Raw genomic sequence first — 26,214 nt, forward strand, 5'->3', positions numbered from 1 at the left:
CTACAATCGACCAATGTACTACCAATACAAACACTCATGCACATACATAGGTTAAGAAGTGTGCAAATGTATTTAGTTTCCTATCCATGTGGAACATTGTTAATGTTGGGTATCTCACATCCTTTCGGGGGTCCGGGGCATGACATATTTAAGATTTTGAAGTTAAATGCATGAAACTGGTCCACTTTGATGGTAAAATTGAGATCTATGGATACATCTCTCAACATAGATGACTCTGGTCCACACTCCAATACAGTAGGTGGCGGTAAGGTAAGAAGAGGAGAAGTGAGCACGGAAGTGAGCATCACGTGTTTCCTTCATTTCTCCATGCGTATTGTGCCGTAGAAAGCAAGACAGGAGCTAATTTATCCAAACAAGAGATTAAAACACCGTCTTTAGAGGAGACAGTTCACTAAACAGGTGAGTAAACATGTTTTAAACTGTCGGTTGGTTTGAGTATTTTGAATGTCGCAGATTCTAACGGTTTTTAACGGATGTTTACTTAGCCGAAAGTGTTGGTTGCTAGTCGATGTTAGCTTACTTAGCTTGTCTTAAAATCACCAATACAATGTAATAGTTCGTGTTTTTATTTTTTTGTACGTTTGTTTAGTTGTAGTTGGGGACGTTCGGGATCTATTTCAGTTCATTTTATTACGTAATGTAGGGCTTTTACCAGAGCGCTAGCTGTTGATAGCTAGGTAGGCTAACCGACAACTGACTAGACTTCATCTTAGGAGTTACAAACAGGTAGTATTTGAAAAATAAAGGGCATTAAAGCATGGAGACATGTCACAGTAGAGACACTAAATACCCGTGGTATAAGTATATTTACTCAAGTACTGTACTTCAGCACAATTTCGATGTACATTTTTTACTACGACTTCTACCCCACTACAGTTCAGAGGTACATGGTGTATTTTTCCTCCACTACATGTATTTAATACCTTTTAGTTACTTTACAGATGTGGATGAATGATGTGAAATCTAATCAAGTGTTAAATCAGACTTTAGTTCCACCTGGAGTAAATCCACAAGCTACCCTGCAGAATACAAAGTCATTCAAACTAGCTGCACCTTTACCAGCTTTGAGAACACTTTCATGATCAATCATTATAAAACATATCATAAATATTATTCTGAAATGGACCAATCTGCACAATGACTACTTTTACTGTCTTTCACTATATTTTGATGAGAATACTTTTCTACTTTTACTTGAGTAAAATGTAGAAAAGCATCATCATGTTAATCACATAGCTATCATATGCCTCAAACAGTCCTGATGCTCTTCTAGGTAATCATACATCCTGTCATGTACACAGCTACAGTTGGGATACCTTTTTTATCAGGTTACTCTGATATTACTATTTACTATGACATTCAGTATTTTCCCAACAGTAAACAATCTTATTTCAACATCCCCCTTGTTCCCCTCAGGTTGCCATGTCCTCCTACACCTGCATCAGCTGCAGAGTGGCGTTCGCAGATGGCGAGGTGCAGCGGGCGCATTATAAAACCGACTGGCATCGCTACAACCTGAAGCGTAAAGTCGCCGACATGCCGCCGGTCACCGCGGAAAACTTCCAGGAGCGAGTCCTGTCTCAGCGAGTGGCCGCGGAGAAACAGCTGAGCGACACGACGGCCACCGAGGGCTGTGCCGTCTGCAGCAAGAAGTTCTCCAGCATCAACGCCTACCAGAACCACCTGCAGGTCCAAAACCACCTCATCTGTTTGCAACTCACACACACATTATATAGTATCAGGTCCAAAACCATCCATCTGTTTGCAACTCACACACACATTATATAGTATCAGGTCTGAAACCATCCACCTCTTTGCAACTCACACACACATTATATAGTATCAGGTCTAAAACTACATTTTCTGTCGAATCTGTCAAGCTGTGTTGAATATTGTCGGTAAATCTGCTCAACAACAGTTCCAAATCAACAACTTTGTGGAGATAGTGCATGCATCACATTTATTAAACTATATGTGTCGACTAAAAACTGCAGTAAATAAATATGAAGACAATATTTTGGACTCTGTTAAGTTGCTAAACCTACATTTTGTTTTAAACGAATGACAGGTTGACATATAAAACATATTAAAAAGGTCTTAAATATTCAGCTTCAGCTAGCGGCAGTCAGAAACTCAGGTATCTTCGAATCTACTTACAAATAGATATGGGGAAGTGTAAGTTCAACCGTAGGTTGTAAAACATTGAATTTAGTGCTTGGTTGAAACCAGTGGAGGGAACTTTTTTGAAGCCCGCTGCACCTTTTGCTAATGTAGCGTTAGCTAGTGCAGCAGCTCCCGCAACAACACCGGGGGACCTCCGGGTGACGTTTGAGCAGTGTTAATTTTGGCAGCTGTTTTTGATTTAGTCTTAGTCTTTAGACAAAAATGGTTATTAGTTTTAGTCACATTTTAGTCATTCCTATCCTTCGTAGTTTTAGTCGACGAAAACTCAAAACGTTTTAGTCAACGAAAAATTACATTTTAGTCAAAATGTGTGTCTATACTCTCTGAACGCTCCCTCCTCGGCGGATCTCTGTGTCCGCTGCAGCATGTATGTTAGGCCCCGCCCCCCGCACACAGAGAGACACAGGGAGATCGCTCTTCTGGAGGGAAGAGAGCGGAAATAATGATATTGCAAGTTAGAAACGTAAGATGCATTTTGACAGACACGACGGACACTTGGAGAAAAATACCCTGCATTTTGAATGTCCGATAGTCCACCATTAACACCTTAGTCCCGTATCGTCAACGAAAACTAAATATACATTTCGTCATAGTTTTCGTTGACGAAATTAACACTGCGTTTGAGTCTACGTCAACCCTAAAAGCGGAGGTGCTGTGGACGCTAAATAGTAGAGATGTCCCGATCCGATCACGTGATCGGGGATCGGAGCCGATCACGTGATCGGGGATCGGAGCCGATCACGGGATCGGGGATCGGAGCCGATCACGGGATCGGGGATCGGAGCCGATCACGGGATCGGAGCCGATCACGGGATCGGGGATCGGAGCCGATCACGGGATCGGGGATCGGAGCCGATCGGGGATCGGAGCCGATCACGGGATCGGGGATCGGGGATCGGAGCCGATCGGGGATCGGAGCCGATCACGGGATCGGGGATCGGAGCCGATCGGGGATCGGAGCCGATCACGGGATCGGGGATCGGAGCCGATCACGGGATCGGGGATCGGAGCCGATCGGGGATCGGAGCCGATCGGGGATCGGAGCCGATCACGGGATCGGGGATCGGAGCCGATCACGTGATCGGGGATCGGAGCCGATCACGTGATCGGGGATCGGCGCCGATCACGGGATCGGGGATCGGAGCCGATCACGGGATCGGGGATCGGAGCCGATCGGGCATCGGAGCCGATCGCGGGATCGGGGATCGGAGCCGATCGGGGATCGGAGCCGATCGCGGGATCGGGGATCGGAGCCGATCGGGGATCGGAGCCGATCGCGGGATCGGGGATCGGAGCCGATCGCGGGATCGGGGATCGGAGCCGATCGCGGGATCGGGGATCGGAGTCGATCACACCGTTTGTCAAAAGATCGGAATCGGGAGAAAAAGATCGGGGATAGGGGATTTTTTTTATTATAAATTATTTGTATTATTTTATTTAATGTTACAAAACAAAAATGACCATGTTCACGTCTTAAAGTCATCCTGAGGCCTTAGTTTTGGTTTGAACCAAAAGTGTCTAACAGTAGCAGTAAGCTAACGAGAGGCTACGTTCAGCTGGTGAGTCGGGACAGAGAAAATGTCAGGAGTTACAATTGAAAGTGAAGGCAGTGTAACAGCCAGGTGCAATGTTTGCAAGGCGGAGGTTCCGCGTGTTGGAAAGAACAGAGCTACGTTCAACACGACCAATCTAATACGCCACCTGAGAAACAAACACAAACAACAACACGACGAGTACACAGCGGCCATTCAGGTAACGGCCCTGAAACAACCGATACTTTCAGAGACTTTTAAAAGGAAAGAGAAACTGCCCCAGAACAGTGAAGAGGCCAACAAATTAACAGCCAATATAGCTGAATTCATCGCGTTGGAGGACCAGCCGTTATCTGTTACCTTTTTTTTCTCTTAATGCATTGCATAAAGATCGGATCGGGAAAAATCGGTATCGGCAGATTGTCAAAATCAAATGATCGGGATCGGGAGGGAAAAAATGGTGATCTATAGCTCTTGACACACTCACACACGCACACACGCACACACACACACACACACACACACACACACACACACACACACACACACACACACACACACACACACAGTTCTGTGTGCTGTTATGTTCAGTCATCGTTCTTGTGTTGAACGTGAATACATTCACTTTGTAAGTAATTATGGGACGTATTTCATCTTTCCTTCATACTTTCTTGCCGTGAAATAGGTCTTAAATTCTATTCAAAAAGGTCTTAAACAGTCTAACATTTGAGTTGGTGAAACCGGCAGGAACCCTGAACACATCAATCTTATTACAAATTAATTTAGTTTTACTTGCACTCTTTCCTTTTGCTGCTCTGTTGGAGGAGCCTGTGACGTCAGATCTCCATTGACATATCTGCAGTGTGAGAAAAAGTTTTTAGAGAGTACTTGTCCATGGACAAGTGAGTTTGGCAATTTACTTGTCCGAATACATTTTTCACTTGTCCAGAATGGACACAAATTGGGGCGACTGGAATCTTCTTCTTCTCCATCGTATTTTACATTTTCCCACGGTTTTACGACACCGCTAACGTAAGTGAGCGGTGAGATTTTACTGCATCACACATAGGGTTGGGTATCGTTTGGATTTGAACGATTCCGGTTCTGCTTTTCGATTCCAGTCATTTTCGGTTCTCGATTCCGGTTCTTTGAGAGGGTAAAAATAAGTCCCATGAAAAACTGGGAGAAAAATATATTTATGAAAACATTAAGTCAAATCTGTATTCCTATTTACAAATCACTTCATACTGTTTAATCTATTACGGTTATTGAATAGAATTATATGAAAATAATCTCTGCATTGTTTATTTAGTTTTAAGTGGTGCAGTTTGAGAATGTACAATTGGCCCAGTCTCCTCTGATGTTACACTGCAACCTGCCTGTGAGACAGAGTCCAACCACACATGTTCAACGCATAGGCCTTATAATAATAATAATAATATATTATATTTATAGCCTATAGGCCTAGCGCTTTTCTACAACTCAAAGACGCTTGCACGCTTACACATGTCCTGCAATACACATGCTGCAGCTGCCCAGCTGCTCACTGTTTGTAAAAGTAAATAAATAGTATTTTCATTTCAATAATGTACTTTCTATACCCTGCTTCATAAACAATACTGACATCCCTGTGCTCCTCCGAGTCTGGGGGTCCGGGGATGTGAGGAAAGCGCTAGGACACAGGGAGGCTGCTACACTTCATAAATGAAATGGCAGTCAATATTAACAACACAGGAGCTAAAACGCTTAATAACCTTCATTACGCGTTAAAGAAAGAACATAAGAAAGTTTGACAAAGATGAGGCTGTTAAACGGGCATCAGATCCGCTGTGTGTAGAAAGAGAGAGAGAGAGAGACGCTGAGCCGCACCGTGCAGCGATCAGCTGATACGGAGCATAGAGAGAGAGAGCTGCGGTCCGCGGGGCTCGGCCTCCTGTCCTCACAACTCTTATCAATCCCGGGACCGGACAATTGTTATTTCTTGTTCCTACTCGGAACCGAGTTTTGCTTCCCAACTCTGCCACTGTGCTACACTTCCCGCCCCGCCCCCGTCTACTGTACAGAAAGCGGCGAGATGCATTTCCTTAGTTTCGGTTCTGCTTGTCGATTCCTAACATTTCTAAACGAACAATGGTGGACACGTACAATTTGCGAATGAGTTCTGCCTTTTGTAAACTGAATTTATCAATAATTTTTCAATAAATCAGGGCGAAAAACGTCACTTGTCCGCCGGACAAGTCAATTGAAAGATCTACTTGTCCGATATTGTAAATAACACGTCCCGGACGGTGGGACGTGTACTTTTTCGCACACTGATCTGAACTGTAGCTAAAGTGCAAATGACAATAAAAGCCTCAAAACTTAAAGTCTTGAATCTGCAGTCCCACAAACACCTGCAGGCGGAGAAGCAGGCGCTGCTCGCCGCCCAGAAGAAGGTGGACCAGATGAACGAGAAGAACCTGGAGAAGGGGCTCGGCGAGGAGAAGGAGGACCGAGACGCCAGAAACGAGGCGCTGCAGCAGGCGCTGAAGGAGCAGCAACGACCCAGTGCAGCGGCTCAGGCAGCGAAGAAGCCGAGGACAGCGGAGCAGCTGGAGTGTCCTCCCAGGATGATGTGGCTGGAGGAGCAGGCCAAGAGGAGGGAGAAGGACACTGGAGCTACAGCTGCTGTGGAAGGTAAGGAAAGGAGACGAGTGAGGGCTTCACTTTCCATCTGTAGTCCCTGGACATCAACATGTGTCCCCTCTTCCTCATGTGTCTTCTACATCAACATGTGTCCCCTCTTCCTCATGTCTCATCAACATGTGTCCCCTCTTCTTCATGTCTCTTCTACATCAACATGTGTCCCCTCTTCTTCATGTCTCTTCTACATCAACATGTGTCCCCTCTTCCTCATGTCTCTTCTTCATCAACATGTGTCCCCTCTTCTTCATGTCTCTTCTTCATCAACATGTGTCCCCTCTTCTCCATGTCTCTTCTACATCAACATGTGTCCCCATTTCTTCATGTCTCTTCTACATCAACATGTGTCCCCTCTTCTCCATGTCTCTTCTACATCAACATGTGTCCCCTCTTCTCCATGTCTCTTCTACATCAACATGTGTCCCCTCTTCTTCATGTCTCTTCTACATCAACATGTGTCCCCTCTTCTTCATGTCTCTTCTACATCAACATGTGTCCCCTCTTCTTCATGTCTCTTCTACATCAACATGTGTCCCCATTTCTTCATGTCTCTTCTACATCAACATGTGTCCCCTCTTCTCCATGTCTCTTCTACATCAACATGTGTCCCCTCTTCTTCATGTCTCTTCTACATCAACATGTGTCCCCTCTTCTTCATGTCTCTTCTACATCAACATGTGTCCCCTCTTCTTCATGTCTCTTCTACATCAACACGTGTCCCCTCTTCTTCATGTCTCTTCTACATCAACATGTGTCCCCTCTTCTTCATGTCTCTTCTACATCAACACGTGTCCCCTCTTCTTCATGTCTCTTCTACATCAACATGTGTCCCCTCTTCTTCATGTCTCTTCTACATCAACATGTGTCCCCTCTTCTCCATGTCTCTTCTACATCAACATGTGTCCCCTCTTCTCCATGTCTCTTCTACATCAATATGTGTCCCCTCTTCTTCTTCATGTCTCTTCTACATCAACATGTGTCCCCTCTTCTCCATGTCTCTTCTACATCAACATGTGTCCCCTCTTCTTCATGTCTCTTCTACATCAACATGTGTCCCCTCTTCTTCATGTCTCTTCTACATCAACATGTGTCCCCTCTTCTTCATGTCTCTTCTACATCAACATGTGTCCCCATTTCTTCATGTCTCTTCTACGTCAACATGTGTCCCCTCTTCTTCATGTCTCTTCTACATCACCATGTGTCCCCTCTTCTTCATGTCTCTTCTACATCAACATGTGTCCCCTTCTTCATGTCTCTTCTACATCACCATGTGTCCCCTCTTCTTCATGTCTCTTCTACATCAACATGTGTCCCCTCTTCTCCATGTCTCTTCTACATCAACACGTGTCCCCTCTTCTTCATGTCTCTTCTACATCAACATGTGTCCCCTCTTCTTCATGTCTCTTCTACATCAACATGTGTCCCCTCTTCTTCATGTCTCTTCTACATCAACATGTGTCCCCTCTTCTTCATGTCTCTTCTACATCAACATGTGTCCCCATTTCTTCATGTCTCTTCTACGTCAACATGTGTCCCCTCTTCTTCATGTCTCTTCTACATCACCATGTGTCCCCTCTTCTTCATGTCTCTTCTACATCAACATGTGTCCCCTTCTTCATGTCTCTTCTACATCACCATGTGTCCCCTCTTCTTCATGTCTCTTCTACATCAACATGTGTCCCCTCTTCTCCATGTCTCTTCTACATCAACACGTGTCCCCTCTTCTTCATGTCTCTTCTACATCAACATGTGTCCCCTCTTCTCCATGTCTCTTCTACATCAACATGTGTCCCCTCTTCTTCATGTCTCATCTACATCAACATGTGTCCCCTCTTCTTCATGTCTCTTCTACATCAACATGTGTCCCCATTTCTTCATGTCTCTTCTACATCAACATGTGTCCCCTCTTCTTCATGTCTCTTCTACATCAACATGTGTCCCCTCTTCTCCATGTCTCTTCTACATCAACATGTGTCCCCTCTTCTTCATGTCTCTTCTACATCAACATGTGTCCCCTCTTCTTCATGTCTCTTCTACATCAACATGTGTCCCCTCTTCTTCATGTCTCTTCTACATCAACATGTGTCCCCTCTTCTCCATGTCTCTTCTACATCAACATGTGTCTCCTCTTCTTCATGTCTCTTCTACATCAACATGTGTCCCCTCTTCTTCATGTCTCTTCTACATCAACATGTGTCCCCTCTTCTTCATGTCTCTTCTACATCAACACGTGTCCCCTCTTCTTCATGTCTCTTCTACATCAACATGTGTCCCCTCTTCTTCATGTCTCTTCTACATCAACATGTGTCCCCTCTTCTTCATGTCTCTTCTACATCAACATGTGTCCCCTCTTCTTCTTCATGTCTCTTCTACATCAACATGTGTCCCCTCTTCCTCATGTCTCTTCTACATCAACATGTGTCCCCTCTTCTTCATGTCTCTTCTACATCAACATGTGTCCCCTCTTCTCCATGTCTCTTCTACATCAACATGTGTCCCCTCTTCTCCATGTCTCTTCTACATCAACATGTGTCCCCTCTTCTCCATGTCTCTTCTACATCAACATGTGTCCCCTCTTCCTCATGTCTCTTCTACATCAACATGTGTCCCCTCTTCCTCATGTCTCTTCTACATCAACATGTGTCCCGTCTTCTCCATGTCTCTTCTACATCAACATGTGTCCCCTCTTCTTCATGTCTCTTCTACATCAACATGTGTCCCCTCTTCTTCATGTCTCTTCTACATCAACATGTGTCCCTTCTTCTTCATGTGTCCCCTCTTCTTCATGTCTCTTCTACATCAACATGTGTCCCCTCTTCTCCATGTCTCTTCTACATCAACATGTGTCCCCTCTTCTTCATGTCTCTTCTACATCAACATGTGTCCCCTCCTCTCCGCTCTTCTTCATGTCTCTTCTACATCAACATGTGTCCCCTCTTCTTCATGTCTCTTCTACATCAACATGTGTCCCCTCTTCTCCATGTCTCTTCTACATCAACATGTGTCCCCTCTTCTCCATGTCTCTTCTACATCAACATGTGTCCCCTCTTCTCCATGTCTCTTCTACATCAACATGTGTCCCCTCTTCTCCATGTCTCTTCTACATCAACATGTGTCCCGTCTTCTCCATGTCTCTTCTACATCAACATGTGTCCCCTCTTCTTCATGTCTCTTCTACATCAACATGTGTCCCCTCTTCTTCATGTCTCTTCTACATCAACATGTGTCCCTTCTTCTTCATGTGTCCCCTCTTCTTCATGTCTCTTCTACATCAACATGTGTCCCCTCTTCTCCATGTCTCTTCTACATCAACATGTGTCCCCTCTTCTCCATGTCTCTTCTACATCAACATGTGTCCCCTCTTCTTCATGTCTCTTCTACATCAACATGTGTCCCCTCTTCTCCATGTCTCTTCTACATCAACATGTGTCCCCTCTTCTCCATGTCTCTTCTACATCAACATGTGTCCCCTCTTCTCCATGTCTCTTCTACATCAACATGTGTCCCCTCTTCTCCATGTCTCTTCTACATCAACACGTGTCCCCTCTTCTTCATGTCTCTTCTACATCAACATGTGTCCCCTCTTCTCCATGTCTCTTCTTCATCAACATGTGTCCCCTCTTCTCCATGTCTCTTCTACATCAACATGTGTCCCCTCTTCTTCATGTCTTTTCTACATCAACATGTGTCCCCTCTTCTCCATGTCTCTTCTACATCAACATGTGTCCCCTCTTCTCCATGTCTCTTCTACATCAACATGTGTCCCCTCTTCTCCATGTCTCTTCTACATCATGTGTCCCCTCTTCTTCTTCATGTCTCTTCTACATCAACATGTGTCCCCTCTTCCTCATGTCTCTTCTACATCAACATGTGTCCCCTCTTCTTCATGTCTCTTCTACATCAACATGTGTCCCCTCTTCTTCTTCATGTCTCTTCTACATCAACATGTGTCCCCTCTTCCTCATGTCTCTTCTACATCAACATGTGTCCCCTCTTCTCCATGTCTCTTCTACATCAACATGTGTCCCCTCTTCTCCATGTCTCTTCTACATCAACATGTGTCCCCTCTTCTCCATGTCTCTTCTACATCAACATGTGTCCCCTCTTCTCCATGTCTCTTCTACATCAACATGTGTCCCCTCTTCTCCATGTCTCTTCTACATCAACATGTGTCCCCTCTTCTCCATGTCTCTTCTACATCAACATGTGTCCCCTCTTCTTCATGTCTCTTCTACATCAACATGTGTCCCCTCTTCCTCATGTCTCTTCTACATCAACATGTGTCCCGTCTTCTCCATGTCTCTTCTACATCAACATGTGTCCCCTCTTCTTCATGTCTCTTCTACATCAACATGTGTCCCCTCTTCCTCATGTCTCTTCTACATCAACATGTGTCCCCTCTTCTCCATGTCTCTTCTACATCAACATGTGTCCCCTCTTCTTCATCCACATCAACATGTGTCCCCTCTTCTCCATGTCTCTTCTACATCAACATGTGTCCCCTCTTCTCCATGTCTCTTCTACATCAACATGTGTCCCCTCTTCTCCATGTCTCTTCTACATCAACATGTGTCCCCTCTTCTTCATGTCTCTTCTACATCAACATGTGTCCCCTCTTCTTCATGTCTCTTCTACATCAACATGTGTCGTCTCTTCTCCATGTCTCTTCTACATCAACATGTGTCCCCTCTTCTCCATGTCTCTTCTACATCAACATGTGTCCCCTCTTCTCCATGTCTCTTCTACATCAACATGTGTCCCCTCTTCTCCATGTCTCTTCTACATCAACATGTGTCCCCTCTTCTCCATGTCTCTTCTACATCAACATGTGTCCCCTCTTCTCCATGTCTCTTCTACATCAACATGTGTCCCCTCTTCCTCATGTCTCTTCTACATCAACATGTGTCCCGTCTTCTCCATGTCTCTTCTACATCAACATGTGTCCCCTCTTCTTCATGTCTCTTCTACATCAACATGTGTCCCCTCTTCTTCATGTCTCTTCTACATCAACATGTGTCCCCTCTTCTCCATGTCTCTTCTACATCAACATGTGTCCCCTCTTCTTCATGTCTCTTCTACATCAACATGTGTCCCCTCTTCTTCATGTCTCTTCTACATCAACATGTGTCCCCTCTTCTCCATGTCTCTTCTACATCAACATGTGTCCCCTCTTCCTCATGTCTCTTCTACATCAACATGTGTCCCGTCTTCTCCATGTCTCTTCTACATCAACATGTGTCCCCTCTTCTTCATGTCTCTTCTACATCAACATGTGTCCCCTCTTCTTCATGTCTCTTCTACATCAACATGTGTCCCCTCTTCTCCATGTCTCTTCTACATCAACATGTGTCCCCTCTTCTTCATGTCTCTTCTACATCAACATGTGTCCCCTCTTCTTCATGTCTCTTCTACATCAACATGTGTCCCTTCTTCTTCATGTGTCCCCTCTTCTTCATGGCTCTTCTACATCAACATGTGTCCCCTCTTCTCCATGTCTCTTCTACATCAACATGTGTCCCCTCTTCTTCATGTCTCTTCTACATCAACATGTGTCCCCTCTTCTTCATGTCTCTTCTACATCAACATGTGTCCCCTCCTCTCCGCTCTTCTTCATGTCTCTTCTACATCAACATGTGTCCCCTCTTCTTCATGTCTCTTCTACATCAACATGTGTCCCCTCTTCTCCATGTGTCTTCTACATCAACATGTGTCCCCTCTTCTCCATGTCTCTTCTACATCAACATGTGTCCCCTCTTCTCCATGTCTCTTCTACATCAACATGTGTCCCCTCTTCTCCATGTCTCTTCTACATCAACACGTGTCCCCTCTTCTTCATGTCTCTTCTACATCAACATGTGTCCCCTCTTCTCCATGTCTCTTCTTCATCAACATGTGTCCCCTCTTCTCCATGTCTCTTCTACATCAACATGTGTCCCCTCTTCTTCATGTCTCTTCTACATCAACATGTGTCCCCTCTTCTCCATGTCTCTTCTACATCAACATGTGTCCCCTCTTCTCCATGTCTCTTCTACATCAACATGTGTCCCCTCTTCTCCATGTCTCTTCTACATCATGTGTCCCGTCTTCTCCATGTCTCTTCTACATCAACATGTGTCCCCTCTTCTTCATGTCTCTTCTACATCAACATGTGTCCCCTCTTCTTCATGTCTCTTCTACATCAACATGTGTCCCCTCTTCTCCATGTCTCTTCTACATCAACATGTGTCCCCTCTTCTTCATGTCTCTTCTACATCAACATGTGTCCCCTCTTCTTCATGTCTCTTCTACATCAACATGTGTCCCTTCTTCTTCATGTGTCCCCTCTTCTTCATGTCTCTTCTACATCAACATGTGTCCCCTCTTCTCCATGTCTCTTCTACATCAACATGTGTCCCCTCTTCTTCATGTCTCTTCTACATCAACATGTGTCCCCTCCTCTCCGCTCTTCTTCATGTCTCTTCTACATCAACATGTGTCCCCTCTTCTTCATGTCTCTTCTACATCAACATGTGTCCCCTCTTCTCCATGTCTCTTCTACATCAACATGTGTCCCCTCTTCTCCATGTCTCTTCTACATCAACATGTGTCCCCTCTTCTCCATGTCTCTTCTACATCAACATGTGTCCCCTCTTCTCCATGTCTCTTCTACATCAACATGTGTCCCCTCTTCTCCATGTCTCTTCTACATCAACATGTGTCCCCTCTTCTTCATGTCTCTTCTACATCAACATGTGTCCCCTCTTCTTCATGTCTCTTCTACATCAACATGTGTCCCTTCTTCTTCATGTGTCCCCTCTTCTTCATGTCTCTTCTACATCAACATGTGTCCCCTCTTCTCCATGTCTCTTCTACATCAACATGTGTCCCTTCTTCTTCATGTGTCCCCTCTTCTTCATGTCTCTTCTACATCCACATGTGTCCCCTCTTCTCCATGTCTCTTCTACATCAACATGTGTCCCCTCTTCTTCATGTCTCTTCTACATCAACATGTGTCCCCTCTTCTCCATGTCTCTTCTACATCAACATGTGTCCCCTCTTCTCCATGTCTCTTCTACATCAACATGTGTCCCCTCTTCTCCATGTCTCTTCTACATCAACATGTGTCCCCTCTTCTCCATGTCTCTTCTACATCAACACGTGTCCCCTCTTCTTCATGTCTCTTCTACATCAACATGTGTCCCCTCTTCTCCATGTCTCTTCTTCATCAACATGTGTCCCCTCTTCTCCATGTCTCTTCTACATCAACATGTGTCCCCTCTTCTTCATGTCTTTTCTACATCAACATGTGTCCCCTCTTCTCCATGTCTCTTCTACATCAACATGTGTCCCCTCTTCTCCATGTCTCTTCTACATCAACATGTGTCCCCTCTTCTCCATGTCTCTTCTACATCATGTGTCCCCTCTTCTTCTTCATGTCTCTTCTACATCAACATGTGTCCCCTCTTCCTCATGTCTCTTCTACATCAACATGTGTCCCCTCTTCTTCATGTCTCTTCTACATCAACATGTGTCCCCTCTTCTTCTTCATGTCTCTTCTACATCAACATGTGTCCCCTCTTCCTCATGTCTCTTCTACATCAACATGTGTCCCCTCTTCTCCATGTCTCTTCTACATCAACATGTGTCCCCTCTTCTTCATGTCTCTTCTACATCAACATGTGTCCCCTCTTCTCCATGTCTCTTCTACATCAACATGTGTCCCCTCTTCTCCATGTCTCTTCTACATCAACATGTGTCCCCTCTTCTCCATGTCTCTTCTACATCAACATGTGTCCCCTCTTCCTCATGTCTCTTCTACATCAACATGTGTCCCGTCTTCTCCATGTCTCTTCTACATCAACATGTGTCCCCTCTTCTTCATGTCTCTTCTACATCAACATGTGTCCCCTCTTCCTCATGTCTCTTCTACATCAACATGTGTCCCCTCTTCTCCATGTCTCTTCTACATCAACATGTGTCCCCTCTTCTTCATCCACATCAACATGTGTCCCCTCTTCTCCATGTCTCTTCTACATCAACATGTGTCCCCTCTTCTCCATGTCTCTTCTACATCAACATGTGTCCCCTCTTCTCCATGTCTCTTCTACATCAACATGTGTCCCCTCTTCTTCATGTCTCTTCTACATCAACATGTGTCCCCTCTTCTTCATGTCTCTTCTACATCAACATGTGTCCCCTCTTCTCCATGTCTCTTCTACATCAACATGTGTCCCCTCTTCTCCATGTCTCTTCTACATCAACATGTGTCCCCTCTTCTCCATGTCTCTTCTACATCAACATGTGTCCCCTCTTCTCCATGTCTCTTCTACATCAACATGTGTCCCCTCTTCTCCATGTCTCTTCTACATCAACATGTGTCCCCTCTTCCTCATGTCTCTTCTACATCAACATGTGTCCCGTCTTCTCCATGTCTCTTCTACATCAACATGTGTCCCCTCTTCTCCATGTCTCTTCTACATCAACATGTGTCCCCTCTTCTTCATGTCTCTTCTACATCAACATGTGTCCCCTCTTCTCCATGTCTCTTCTACATCAACATGTGTCCCCTCTTCTTCATGTCTCTTCTACATCAACATGTGTCCCCTCTTCTTCATGTCTCTTCTACATCAACATGTGTCCCCTCTTCTCCATGTCTCTTCTACATCAACATGTGTCCCCTCTTCCTCATGTCTCTTCTACATCAACATGTGTCCCGTCTTCTCCATGTCTCTTCTACATCAACATGTGTCCCCTCTTCTTCATGTCTCTTCTACATCAACATGTGTCCCCTCTTCTTCATGTCTCTTCTACATCAACATGTGTCCCCTCTTCTCCATGTCTCTTCTACATCAACATGTGTCCCCTCTTCTTCATTTCTCTTCTACATCAACATGTGTCCCCTCTTCTTCATGTCTCTTCTACATCAACATGTGTCCCTTCTTCTTCATGTGTCCCCTCTTCTTCATGTCTCTTCTACATCAACATGTGTCCCCTCTTCTCCATGTCTCTTCTACATCAACATGTGTCCCCTCTTCTTCATGTCTCTTCTACATCAACATGTGTCCCCTCTTCTTCATGTCTCTTCTACATCAACATGTGTCCCCTCCTCTCCGCTCTTCTTCATGTCTCTTCTACATCAACATGTGTCCCCTCTTCTTCATGTCTCTTCTACATCAACATGTGTCCCCTCTTCTCCATGTGTCTTCTACATCAACATGTGTCCCCTCTTCTCCATGTCTCTTCTACATCAACATGTGTCCCCTCTTCTCCATGTCTCTTCTACATCAACACGTGTCCCCTCTTCTTCATGTCTCTTCTACATCAACACGTGTCCCCTCTTCTCCATGTCTCTTCTTCATCAACATGTGTCCCCTCTTCTCCATGTCTCTTCTACATCAACATGTGTCCCCTCTTCTTCATGTCTCTTCTACATCAACATGTGTCCCCTCTTCTCCATGTCTCTTCTACATCAACATGTGTCCCCTCTTCTCCATGTCTCTTCTACATCAACATGTGTCCCCTCTTCTCCATGTCTCTTCTACATCATGTGTCCCGTCTTCTCCATGTCTCTTCTACATCAACATGTGTCCCCTCTTCTTCATGTCTCTTCTACATCAACATGTGTCCCCTCTTCTTCATGTCTCTTCTACATCAACATGTGTCCCCTCTTCTCCATGTCTCTTCTACATCAACATGTGTCCCCTCTTCTTCATGTCTCTTCTACATCAACATGTGTCCCCTCTTCTTCATGTCTCTTCTACATCAACATGTGTCCCTTCTTCTTCATGTGTCCCCTCTTCTTCATGTCTCTTCTACATCAACATGTGTCCCCTCTTCTCCATGTCTCTTCTACATCAACATGTGTCCCCTCTTCTTCATGTCTCTTCTACATCAACATGTGTCCCCTCTTCTTCATGTCTCTTCTACATCAACATGTGTCCCCTCCTCTCCGCTCTTCTTCATGTCTCTTCTACATCAACATGTGTCCCCTCTTCTTCATGTCTCTTCTACATCAACATGTGTCCCCTCTTCTCCATGTCTCTTCTACATCAACATGTGTCCCCTCTTCTCCATGTCTCTTCTACATCAACATGTGTCCCCTCTTCTCCATGTCTCTTCTACATCAACATGTGTCCCCTCTTCTCCATGTCTCTTCTACATCAACATGTGTCCCCTCTTCTCCATGTCTCTTCTACATCAACATGTGTCCCCTCTTCTCCATGTCTCTTCTACATCAACATGTGTCCCCTCTTCTCCATGTCTCTTCTACATCAACACGTGTCCCCTCTTCTTCATGTCTCTTCTACATCAACATGTGTCCCCTCTTCTCCATGTCTCTTCTACATCAACACGTGTCCCCTCTTCTTCATGTCTCTTCTACATCAACATGTGTCCCCTCTTCTCCATGTCTCTTCTACATCAACATGTGTCCCCTCTTCTCCATGTCTCTTCTACATCAACATGTGTCCCCTCTTCTCCATGTCTCTTCTACATCAACACGTGTCCCCTCTTCTTCATGTCTCTTCTACATCAACATGTGTCCCCTCTTCTCCATGTCTCTTCTACATCAACACGTGTCCCCTCTTCTTCATGTCTCTTCTACATCAACATGTGTCCCCTCTTCTTCATGTCTCTTCTTCATCAACATGTGTCCCCTCTTCTCCATGTCTCTTCTACATCAACATGTGTCCCCTCTTCTTCATGTCTCTTCTACATCAACATGTGTCCCCTCTTCTCCATGTCTCTTCTACATCAACATGTGTCCCCTCTTCTCCATGTCTCTTCTACATCAACATGTGTCCCCTCTTCTCCATGTCTCTTCTACATCATGTGTCCCCTCTTCTTCTTCATGTCTCTTCTACATCAACATGTGTCCCCTCTTCCTCATGTCTCTTCTACATCAACATGTGTCCCCTCTTCTTCATGTCTCTTCTACATCAACATGTGTCCCCTCTTCTCCATGTCTCTTCTACATCATGTGTCCCCTCTTCTTCATGTCTCTTCTACATCAACATGTGTCCCCTCTTCCTCATGTCTCTTCTACATCAACATGTGTCCCCTCTTCTCCATGTCTCTTCTACATCAACATGTGTCCCCTCTTCTTCATGTCTCTTCTACATCAACATGTGTCCCCTCTTCTTCATGTCTCTTCTACATCAACATGTGTCCCCTCTTCTTCATGTCTCTTCTACATCAACATGTGTCCCCTCTTCTCCATGTCTCTTCTACACCAACATGTGTCCCCTCTTCTCCATGTCTCTTCTACATCAACATGTGTCCCCTCTTCTTCATGTCTCTTCTACATCAACATGTGTCCCCTCTTCTTCATGTCTCTTCTACATCAACATGTGTCCCCTCTTCTTCATGTCTCTTCTACATCAGCATGTATCCCCTCTTCTTCATGTCTCTTCTACATCAACATGTGTCCCCTCTTCTTCATGTCTCTTCTACATCAACATGTGTCCCCTCTTCTTCATGTCTCTTCTACATCAACATGTGTCCCCTCTTCTTCATGTCTCTTCTACATCAACATGTGTCCCCTCTTCTTCATGTCTCTTCTACATCAACATGTGTCCCCTCTTCTTCATGTCTCTTCTACATCAACATTTGTCCCCTCTGTGGAAAGAGACTCTGAAAGTTTCAGAAACAAAGATTCTCTCTCTTTTTGATCCATTTCTATAAAAACCTGTCTGAAAATGAGCTGATCAGATTTTGGCCACTTGATGATGTCATAACGATGTTTTGTCTTGTGTAACCATTAGCCAATCAGCAACCAAGGTACCCCCCCCCCCCCTTATCACCTGAATCTCCTCTAGAGCTCCATTGAGTTCTTTGTAACCAAATGTCTCTCAGAGGGGCGTGGGGGAGGGGCTCCTTATTTTCATCTAAAGTAAAAGACAGAGAATCAGCACTTTGGAAACAGAGCTGAAACAGAGAGGATTATGGGTAATGCTGCAATGATCTGTTTGGTGTTTCAGCCAATCAGAGACAGGCTCTGGATATATCTGAGACCTGTGATATAGTGATGAAGAACTGAATAATAAGGGACCTTTTTTAAATACAAAACAAAAAAGCACATGTTAAAACACAGGCAGTGGGTTAAGAAACAATAAAATAAATAAAGCTTCTGACTCCAATATTTTCCTTTATCCAATGTTCCAGAAGAGTGGGAGGACGTTGAGGGGGAGGAAGACGATGATGATATGGAGGAAGAGGAGGAGGAGGATGATGAGGAGGAAGAGGAGACGATGGACCAGGAGGAAGGGGATGCTGCTGCCGTGTCCGCCCCACGTCCAGCTGCTCTGCCGGGGTCCATCCCCGTCACCGACTGCCTGTTCTGCTCACACCACTCCAAGTCCCTGATGAAGAACGTGGCCCACATGACGCGAGTGCACAGCTTCTTCCTCCCCGACCTCGAGTTCCTCGTCGACCTCAAGGGCCTCATGCGGTACCTCGGTGAGTTGTGGAGCCGAATGAGAGGAAGCTGCACAATGGTTCAAGCAAGCTGATTTACGGTTCATTCTTTTGACTTTTCAATTCAAAGCTTTTTCTTCATTTTTAATACCGTTTTTAAGACTCAATCACATCCTTGTTGGTGTTTTAACCTCAGCTTGATTATTTTTTAGACCTTTTTTTAATCTAGTCTTAGTCCTGCGTCAAATGGCCTTTTTTAGATGTTTACAAAAAAACCATATATTTTGTACTGAATTTTAATTTTTATTGCATTTAATTCTAGTCCTGTGAGAAATGCCTTTTTTATTTTATATTAATTGAACCTCTACCAATTTCCTTATCCTCGTTCAAATGTCCTTTTTATATTATCATATAGTTTTAGTTGACTTAAAGTCTGGGCAGGTTCGTCTTATCTCAGTTAAACAAAACTATCTTTTCAGTTTATTTAAAGTGAATTACAGTTAATTATTTTGACTGGTTTTATAAATCCCCCTTTAATTTTTCAAAGCTTTTTCTTCATTTTTAATACCGTTTTTAAGACTTAATCACATCCTTATAAGTGTTCACTCAGCTTCTTTATTTTTTAAATAATCTTTATTTTTTAATACCGTTTTTATTTGGTCTTAGTCCTGCGTCAAATGTCCTTTTTAGATGTTAAAAAAAAAAACATATTTTGTAGTGAATTTAAATTGTGAGAAATGCCTTTTTCATTTTATTATTAATTGAAACTAACAATTTGTGTCGATTTCTATAAATGTAGTCCTGGTTCAAATGTCCTTGTAACTTTTGTATTATCATATTAGTTGAGTCTGGGGAGGTTAGTCTCATCTCAGTAAAGGAGAAAGCAGAATAATTCAACCAAAACACAGATTTATGGATCTGATTATATTGAACATTGAAGTCGAGCCAAAATATCTCCTGCGCCTTTTTAGGACATTAATGTTTTTGAGTTGACTTGTTTCTATTATGAATCTATAAAATAATAAATGTACTTTATTAATCCCAAATTGGGAAATGTTCTCGTTGCAGCAGCATGGTAAACAAGTACATAATTAGAAATTAAAAAGAGTATAAAATAAACAATTAAAAAACAAAATAGAACGGTGGAAATATTTTAAATTGTCCGTGAGAAAAAAAATGTAATAATATCTACTAACTTTGTGGTTATTAGTCGTGTAACAAAGAGGCTACTTAATGCTCTTGTTATTTGATGTAAATGTTTTCCAGTTTTAATTAATTGAATGTTTTCTGTCTTTTTAATGAATTGTTCCCTCTTGTGTTTCAGGAGAGAAGGTGGGAGCGGGGAACGTGTGTCTGTGGTGTAACGAGAAGGGGCGCTCGTTTTATTCGGCTGAAGCAGTTCAGAGTCACATGACCGACAAAAGCCACTGTAAGCTCTTCACGGACGGAGACACCGCTCTGGAGTTCGCAGACTTCTACGACTTCAGGTAATAAATAACCTCATTTTATAAGCATTAGTTTGAAAACAGACATAAGATGATACAAAAAATAAAACGGACTTAATTCACAAGACTTGATTTTAAGCTGATTTGAAATGGTTGTTTTTGATTGAAATGTACGTTACTGTTTTATGCTCCAGATATATTTATCTAAATATCTAAATGTTCGTCTGATTCACACTTTGTTTACTCTTTTATGGCAACAGGAGCAGCTACCCAGACAGGAAAGAGGGAGAGGATGCAGGGAAGGACAAAGACGAGCTTCCTGATGACCAGAACCTCGAGTATGACGATGAACTGCTCGAACTCACGCTGCCTTCAGGTGACTTTACCTTCATCTACTTTTAACATACATAATATTTAATAATAAGGAGCATCACATTCAAAATGGTGCTAAAATTAGGTAGCATCTCCCTGGTTCCCTCCACAAGAAGTCAATAGGGTTTTTCCATCACATTTTGGATTATTAATAACAAACGTTTATGATACTTACACGTTTAGTTCAGCGGGATAATCTCCACATGTTAACACCACTTTAAGAACTCTTAAGTAACAGGCCAGCGTTGGGCTATAAAGGAACTACAGCACGGTCACATGACTTCACCTCACCACCGCTAAGCTAAAGGTGGCTAATGTTGGGCTATAAAGGAACTACAGCACGGTCACATGACTTCACCTCACCACCGCTAAGCTAAAGGTGGCTAATGTTGGGCTATAAAGGAACTACAGCACGGTCACATGACTTCACGTCACCACCGCTAAACTAAAGGAGGCTAATGTTGGGCTATAAAGGAACTACAGCACGGTCACATGACTTCACGTCACCACCGCTAAGCTAAAGGAGGCTAATGTTGGGCTATAGAGGAACTACAGCACGGTCACATGACTTCACGTCACCACCGCTAAGCTAAAGGTGGCTAATGTTGGGCTATAAAGGAACTACAGCACGGTCACATGACTTCACGTCACCACCGCTAAGCTAAAGGAGGCTAATGTTGGGCTATAAAGGAACTACAGCACGGTCACATGACTTCACGTCACCACCGCTAAGCTAAAGGAGGCTAATGTTGGGCTATAGAGGAACTACAGCACGGTCACATGACTTCACGTCACCACCGCTAAGCTAAAGGAGGCTAATGTTGGGCTATAGAGGAACTACAGCACGGTCACATGACTTCACGTCACCACCGCTAAGCTAAAGGAGGCTAATGTTGGGCTATAGAGGAACTACAGCACGGTCACATGACTTCACGTCACCACCGCTAAGCTAAAGGAGGCTAATGTTGGGCTATAAAAGGAACTACAGCACGGTCACATGACTTCACGTCACCACCGCTAAGCTAAAGGAGGCTAATGTTGGGCTATAAAGGAACTACAGCACGGTCACATGACTTCACGTCACCACCGCTAAGCTAAAGGAGGCTAATGTTGGGCTATAAAGGAACTACAGCACGGTCACATGACTTCACGTCACCACCGCTAAGCTAAAGGAGGCTAATGTTGGGCTATAAAGGAACTACAGCACGGTCACATGACTTCACGCCACCACCGCTAAGCTAAAGGTGGCTAATGTTGGGCTATAAAGGAACTACAGCACGGTCACATGACTTCACGTCACCACCGCTAAGCTAAAGGAGGCTAATGTTGGGCTATAAAGGAACTACAGCACGGTCACATGACTTCACGTCACCACCGCTAAGCTAAAGGAGGCTAATGTTGGGCGTGATGACGTTTAGTCGTCTCATTTAGACTCTTGTTAGTGTTTAAATTCACCAGTGGGGTATTTACTGATGTATTTTATGTTGTAGAATAAAAATCTCTTCAGCTTGTGTTAACCACAGACCTTATTTCACACTTACAACCAAAAACACATTCAGAAAAACCATTGACTTCCAGAACAGGGGACAGGAAGTGCTCCAATTCTCCCTTCTTTCAGAGTTTAGGACTCATTCCTGCACCTCTCTTTGCTTGTTTGTGTTTGATAGCTCGTATTGTGTTAACGTGTGTCTCTGTTTCCTCAGGCGCTAAGATCGGACACCGCTCCCTCCTGAGGTATTACAAACAGCGTTTCGGCGCTCAGAAAGCTCTGGTTCTGAGCCACAACAAGAACGCCGTGGGCCGAGTCATGAAGCAGTACCGAGCTCTGGGCTGGGGAGGAGACGGAGGTGAGACTCATCCACTAAACACTATATTTATATATTTATTATCATTTGATATGTCAGTCAGAGAAAGAAACCGAGAGGAATCCACCAGAATAGTTCATTTATCCCGAGGGGGAATTGGGTTTTAGTATAGTCGCTCTATTTAAGAATTAAAAGAAAGGGTCAAAAATAATTGTATTTGTTTTAAACATAGCAAGTTTAAGATTGCAATGTTCAATAATACACAATGCTATTTATATAAAAACAAAAGATTTTACAAGGAATGTCCAATTAAAGATTCAATATAAAAGAATACAAATATTTATAGTTGGAAATATCTCTTCTTGGCTTTAATAGTAACAGGAATAAAATGTGAAGTTTCCCCTTTTTCAATGGGAACTATAATCATTGTGTGTGAAATGTGTGATTCAAATCAAGGTAACGGTGCGTTTCATTTGATCACCTGGAGCAGGGACGTGTTCCCTCTCAGCATTCTCCTTATTTTCTGCTTTCAAATGAATGTCTATCAAGTTTTAAGCCACAATTTTACCATTAACTTTTTTTAATCTTAGTGTTTTTTAATTGATATTTTAACTTTATGATGGATTTTAGTCTTTGGGGGGGGGTGTGAGGAAATATCCCTCTGGAGCAGTGTTTCTCAAACTCGTTCATACCAAGGACCATTTAACCAATAAAAAAACACTCGCGGCCCGCCCAACTCTCCAAAGACAATCGGCCTGCTTTCCACTCCAACAGTTTATAACAAACTACAGCCTGACCGCTTAACCTCCTCTATATCCTTCTCTTCTCTAAGCCTTTCGTTCAAACGCGATTTAAAATGCTCTCAGGTTTTACACCTCTTATGAAATGTAGACTACATTTATTACGGAGTTTATGTCCGAGCCGACCGACTCACAGATCGTTGGCTACTGAGAGAAATACAAAATACACCGCATGTAGTACGGTGCCTACAAAACAAATAAAAAACGTTTCTGCAGCCCCAAAAACCGCCTCTGATCGTCAACTGACTTCATGCAAGGCTTCATCAGATGCATTATATTAGATAATAATCTCTATCTCACTCCGAACATCTAAATCTACTTCCAGCGCGGATACATGTTCATAAAATACATCCATTGTTTGTTGTATACGCTTCTTGAAATCTAAAAGATTGCAAATCACCTGGAAATGGAAACAAGTGGCAACATGTGTGACGAAGGTGTTGCGCTGGGCTATATCGTGCAATCGAAAGTAAAAGTCAAGCTCGCTTCATTGCGGAGATATTCCTGCGAGAGTTCGGAAAACCTAAATTAATGTATTTATTTCAAATGTGAAATGTTACCAAAATACTCACGGACCACTAGGGGGCGCTCACGCTTTGAGAAACACTGCTCTGGGGAGAACTCAAGGATTTTAGCCTTTGCAGACCATTGACATGCACTAAAACCTATACTACTCACCCAAAAGAAGCACGATAGGGTTTCTTAAAATCGAGGAAACGGTTGGAGTAAGTATCGCGTTCACTTCTCATTATACCCCGTGATAACCGATGAGTCTGCTTCCCTTTCTCTCCCAGGCTTTGCCGCCATGAACCACAAGCAGAAGGACATGCAGTACGTTCAGAAGATGAAGAACAAGTGGATGCAGAAGATGGGAATGCGCAACAACACCATCTTGCAGGCGCACTTCAGATTACAAATCATGTTCTAGACCCCGGCAGACTTCACACTCTGAGGATGTCAGCTTTTATCCAGAACACAAGACTTTCAGTGCAGCTGCAGAAACGCTGGCCTGTGGCACGACATCATTAACACGTGGAAACAAGTGAAGCTGTGTTGTGTTTGAAGGACATGCAGTCAGTTTGATGTGGAGGAATCTTTACTTTGAATTACATGTTCAGTTAAATCTGTGTTGAATACTGTCCGTAAATCTGCTTTGAGAATCAACCCGAGTGCAAAATCAACAACTTTGTGGATAAAAAGCATGACTCACGATCATTAAACTGTGTGTTGACTAAAAGCTGCAGTAAATCGATATTAAGACAATATTTTGGACTCTGTTCACTTACAAAACCTACTCTGCATGTAATACATTAAACTGATAAATGTGAAAATAAATAGTTTTCCCTTTTTATCTGATCTTAACTTGCATAACATGTTCAATTTCCACTTATGTTTTAGGCTTGCAGAAATAACCACTTCTAATTGTCTTCGATGGAAGAGGATGAGGGCAACATGTGGGTTTTTTGGTTTTTCTTTACATCTGACCAAAAGTGAATTTTTTTTTTTTTTTTTAAAGTCAGGATTCTGTGAACCAAAGTTGGAATTCTGAGCAGGGTTCCCGCGGGGTCTTAAAAAGTCTTACATTTGATAATCAGAATTGAAGGCCTTAAAAAGTTTTAAATATGATAAAAAAAAAATAAGAAAAGTGTTAAATATGATTTAGAAGGTCTTAAAAATGAATTTGAAAGATACTTCCGTTACGATCATAGATATATATAAACACTAGATGACTCACCCGCGCTGCTGGCCAATGGACACCGATGTTGCCATATGGCCGCCATCTTGCTACAGGTAGCGCTCTCATTCATAACATTATGGTTTACTATTTAAATAACCATAGCTTGCTCAATTTTCAAACAATTTTCAAACATCAAAGATGTAGTTACGATACTGCATACTTATAATCATGGACTTTCATATGAAAATAACATTAAGCAGATAAAGCAATAGCTATACACACACACAAGGTATTTATATTAAATATTTACCAATATTTTATTATATTTATATTTAAAATAAATTATAAAATTAAAATATATTTATATTTTATATATAAAAATCGGTCTCATGTTAACACTCTATAAGCCAAGGGTTGTTAATTTAGCATTGTCTTAGCTTGAAGAACAGGGACACAACTAATGACAATAGCATATGGTGGTATATTTAAGCAATAGCTCACGACAGGCCGTGGTATATGCTCATTATATCACAGCTAAGGGGCGTGGTTCGGCCCGACGCGAAATAATTATGTTGAAAATAAAATAGTCCCTCCTTTGCCTTCTGCACAAAACATTGTGCGAGGTGGTTGCTATGCGTTGATCCATTATTTGGCTGTTTATTTACATGAATGTGTATGTTGCCGTTTATTGTGCAGCCACTGAAAAACTGTCCAGCATCAGTAGCATGGCTTACGTGGTCACTTGTATAGGTTGAGGTTGTTCTTGGATGTTGCTTGGCGTGGCGAGAATATTGCTCCACTTTCTCCGGTCCCCGAGATTGGGCTTCCAGTAGCTCTGGAGAGAGCTTTCGCACCTGTGGCCACTAACGGTCATCATTTCTCTGCTTTGTTTCAAGACCCGCATCAGAAAGCTTTTGAATGGTGCTACTTTTCCAGTTGGTCTACCTGCTCTTCACGTAGCTCTGCATGTCGTAGTTTAGGTGCTTTTTTTTTTTCTGTTGATAGGCACTGCTCAATCCACTCCTCCATACTATAGTAAGACCCCCCGGAGGTCGAAGTTCATCTTAAATGTTTCCATTTTATGCTTTGTAAGTTTGTTTCGTAACGGAAGAAATTTAAATATATTTATAAAACTGACAAGTCAAATCAAGCAATCTGATTGGTCGATAGCGTTTTTGCGGACCTCTTTGATTACAGATTTGAAAACATCGTTGCTTGCTTTAAAAGTAGCACAATTCATTATGTTAAAGCTTGGAAAGTATCTAGATACCCCTGCCCTAATGCCAAAGGAACTGCACACTG

The 26,214-nt window shown here is 43.2% G+C and overlaps 1 protein-coding gene across 1 annotated transcript; it reads left to right on the forward strand.

The window, feature by feature from the left end:
- Positions 1-263: 263 nt before the first annotated feature.
- LOC307020552 (cytoplasmic 60S subunit biogenesis factor ZNF622-like) lies at positions 264-24,585 on the forward strand. The gene is made up of 8 exons (XM_079652003.1): positions 264-420; positions 1,438-1,710; positions 6,119-6,413; positions 18,561-18,854; positions 20,137-20,299; positions 20,518-20,633; positions 22,333-22,476; positions 24,029-24,585. Exons 2-8 carry the CDS (start codon positions 1,444-1,446, stop codon positions 24,160-24,162), a joined length of 1,413 nt encoding a protein of 470 aa, XP_079508129.1. The 5' UTR covers positions 264-420; positions 1,438-1,443; the 3' UTR covers positions 24,163-24,585.
- Positions 24,586-26,214: the final 1,629 nt, after the last annotated feature.

The sequence above is a fragment of the Notothenia rossii genome (genome assembly GCF_949606895.1).
Source record: "Notothenia rossii genome assembly, chromosome: 9".
Lineage (NCBI taxonomy): Eukaryota > Metazoa > Chordata > Actinopteri > Perciformes > Nototheniidae > Notothenia > Notothenia rossii.

Excerpts from the sequence above, each read along its gene's own strand:
- LOC307020552 (XM_079652003.1), top strand. The coding sequence starts at position 1,444 with ATGTCCTCCTACACCTGCATCAGCTGCAGAGTGGCGTTCGCAGATGGC. Across the intron at positions 1,711-6,118 it reads CCTACCAGAACCACCTGCAG|TCCCACAAACACCTGCAGGC; the intron begins GTCCAAAACCAC and ends TTGAATCTGCAG. Across the intron at positions 6,414-18,560 it reads AGCTACAGCTGCTGTGGAAG|AAGAGTGGGAGGACGTTGAG; the intron begins GTAAGGAAAGGA and ends CCAATGTTCCAG.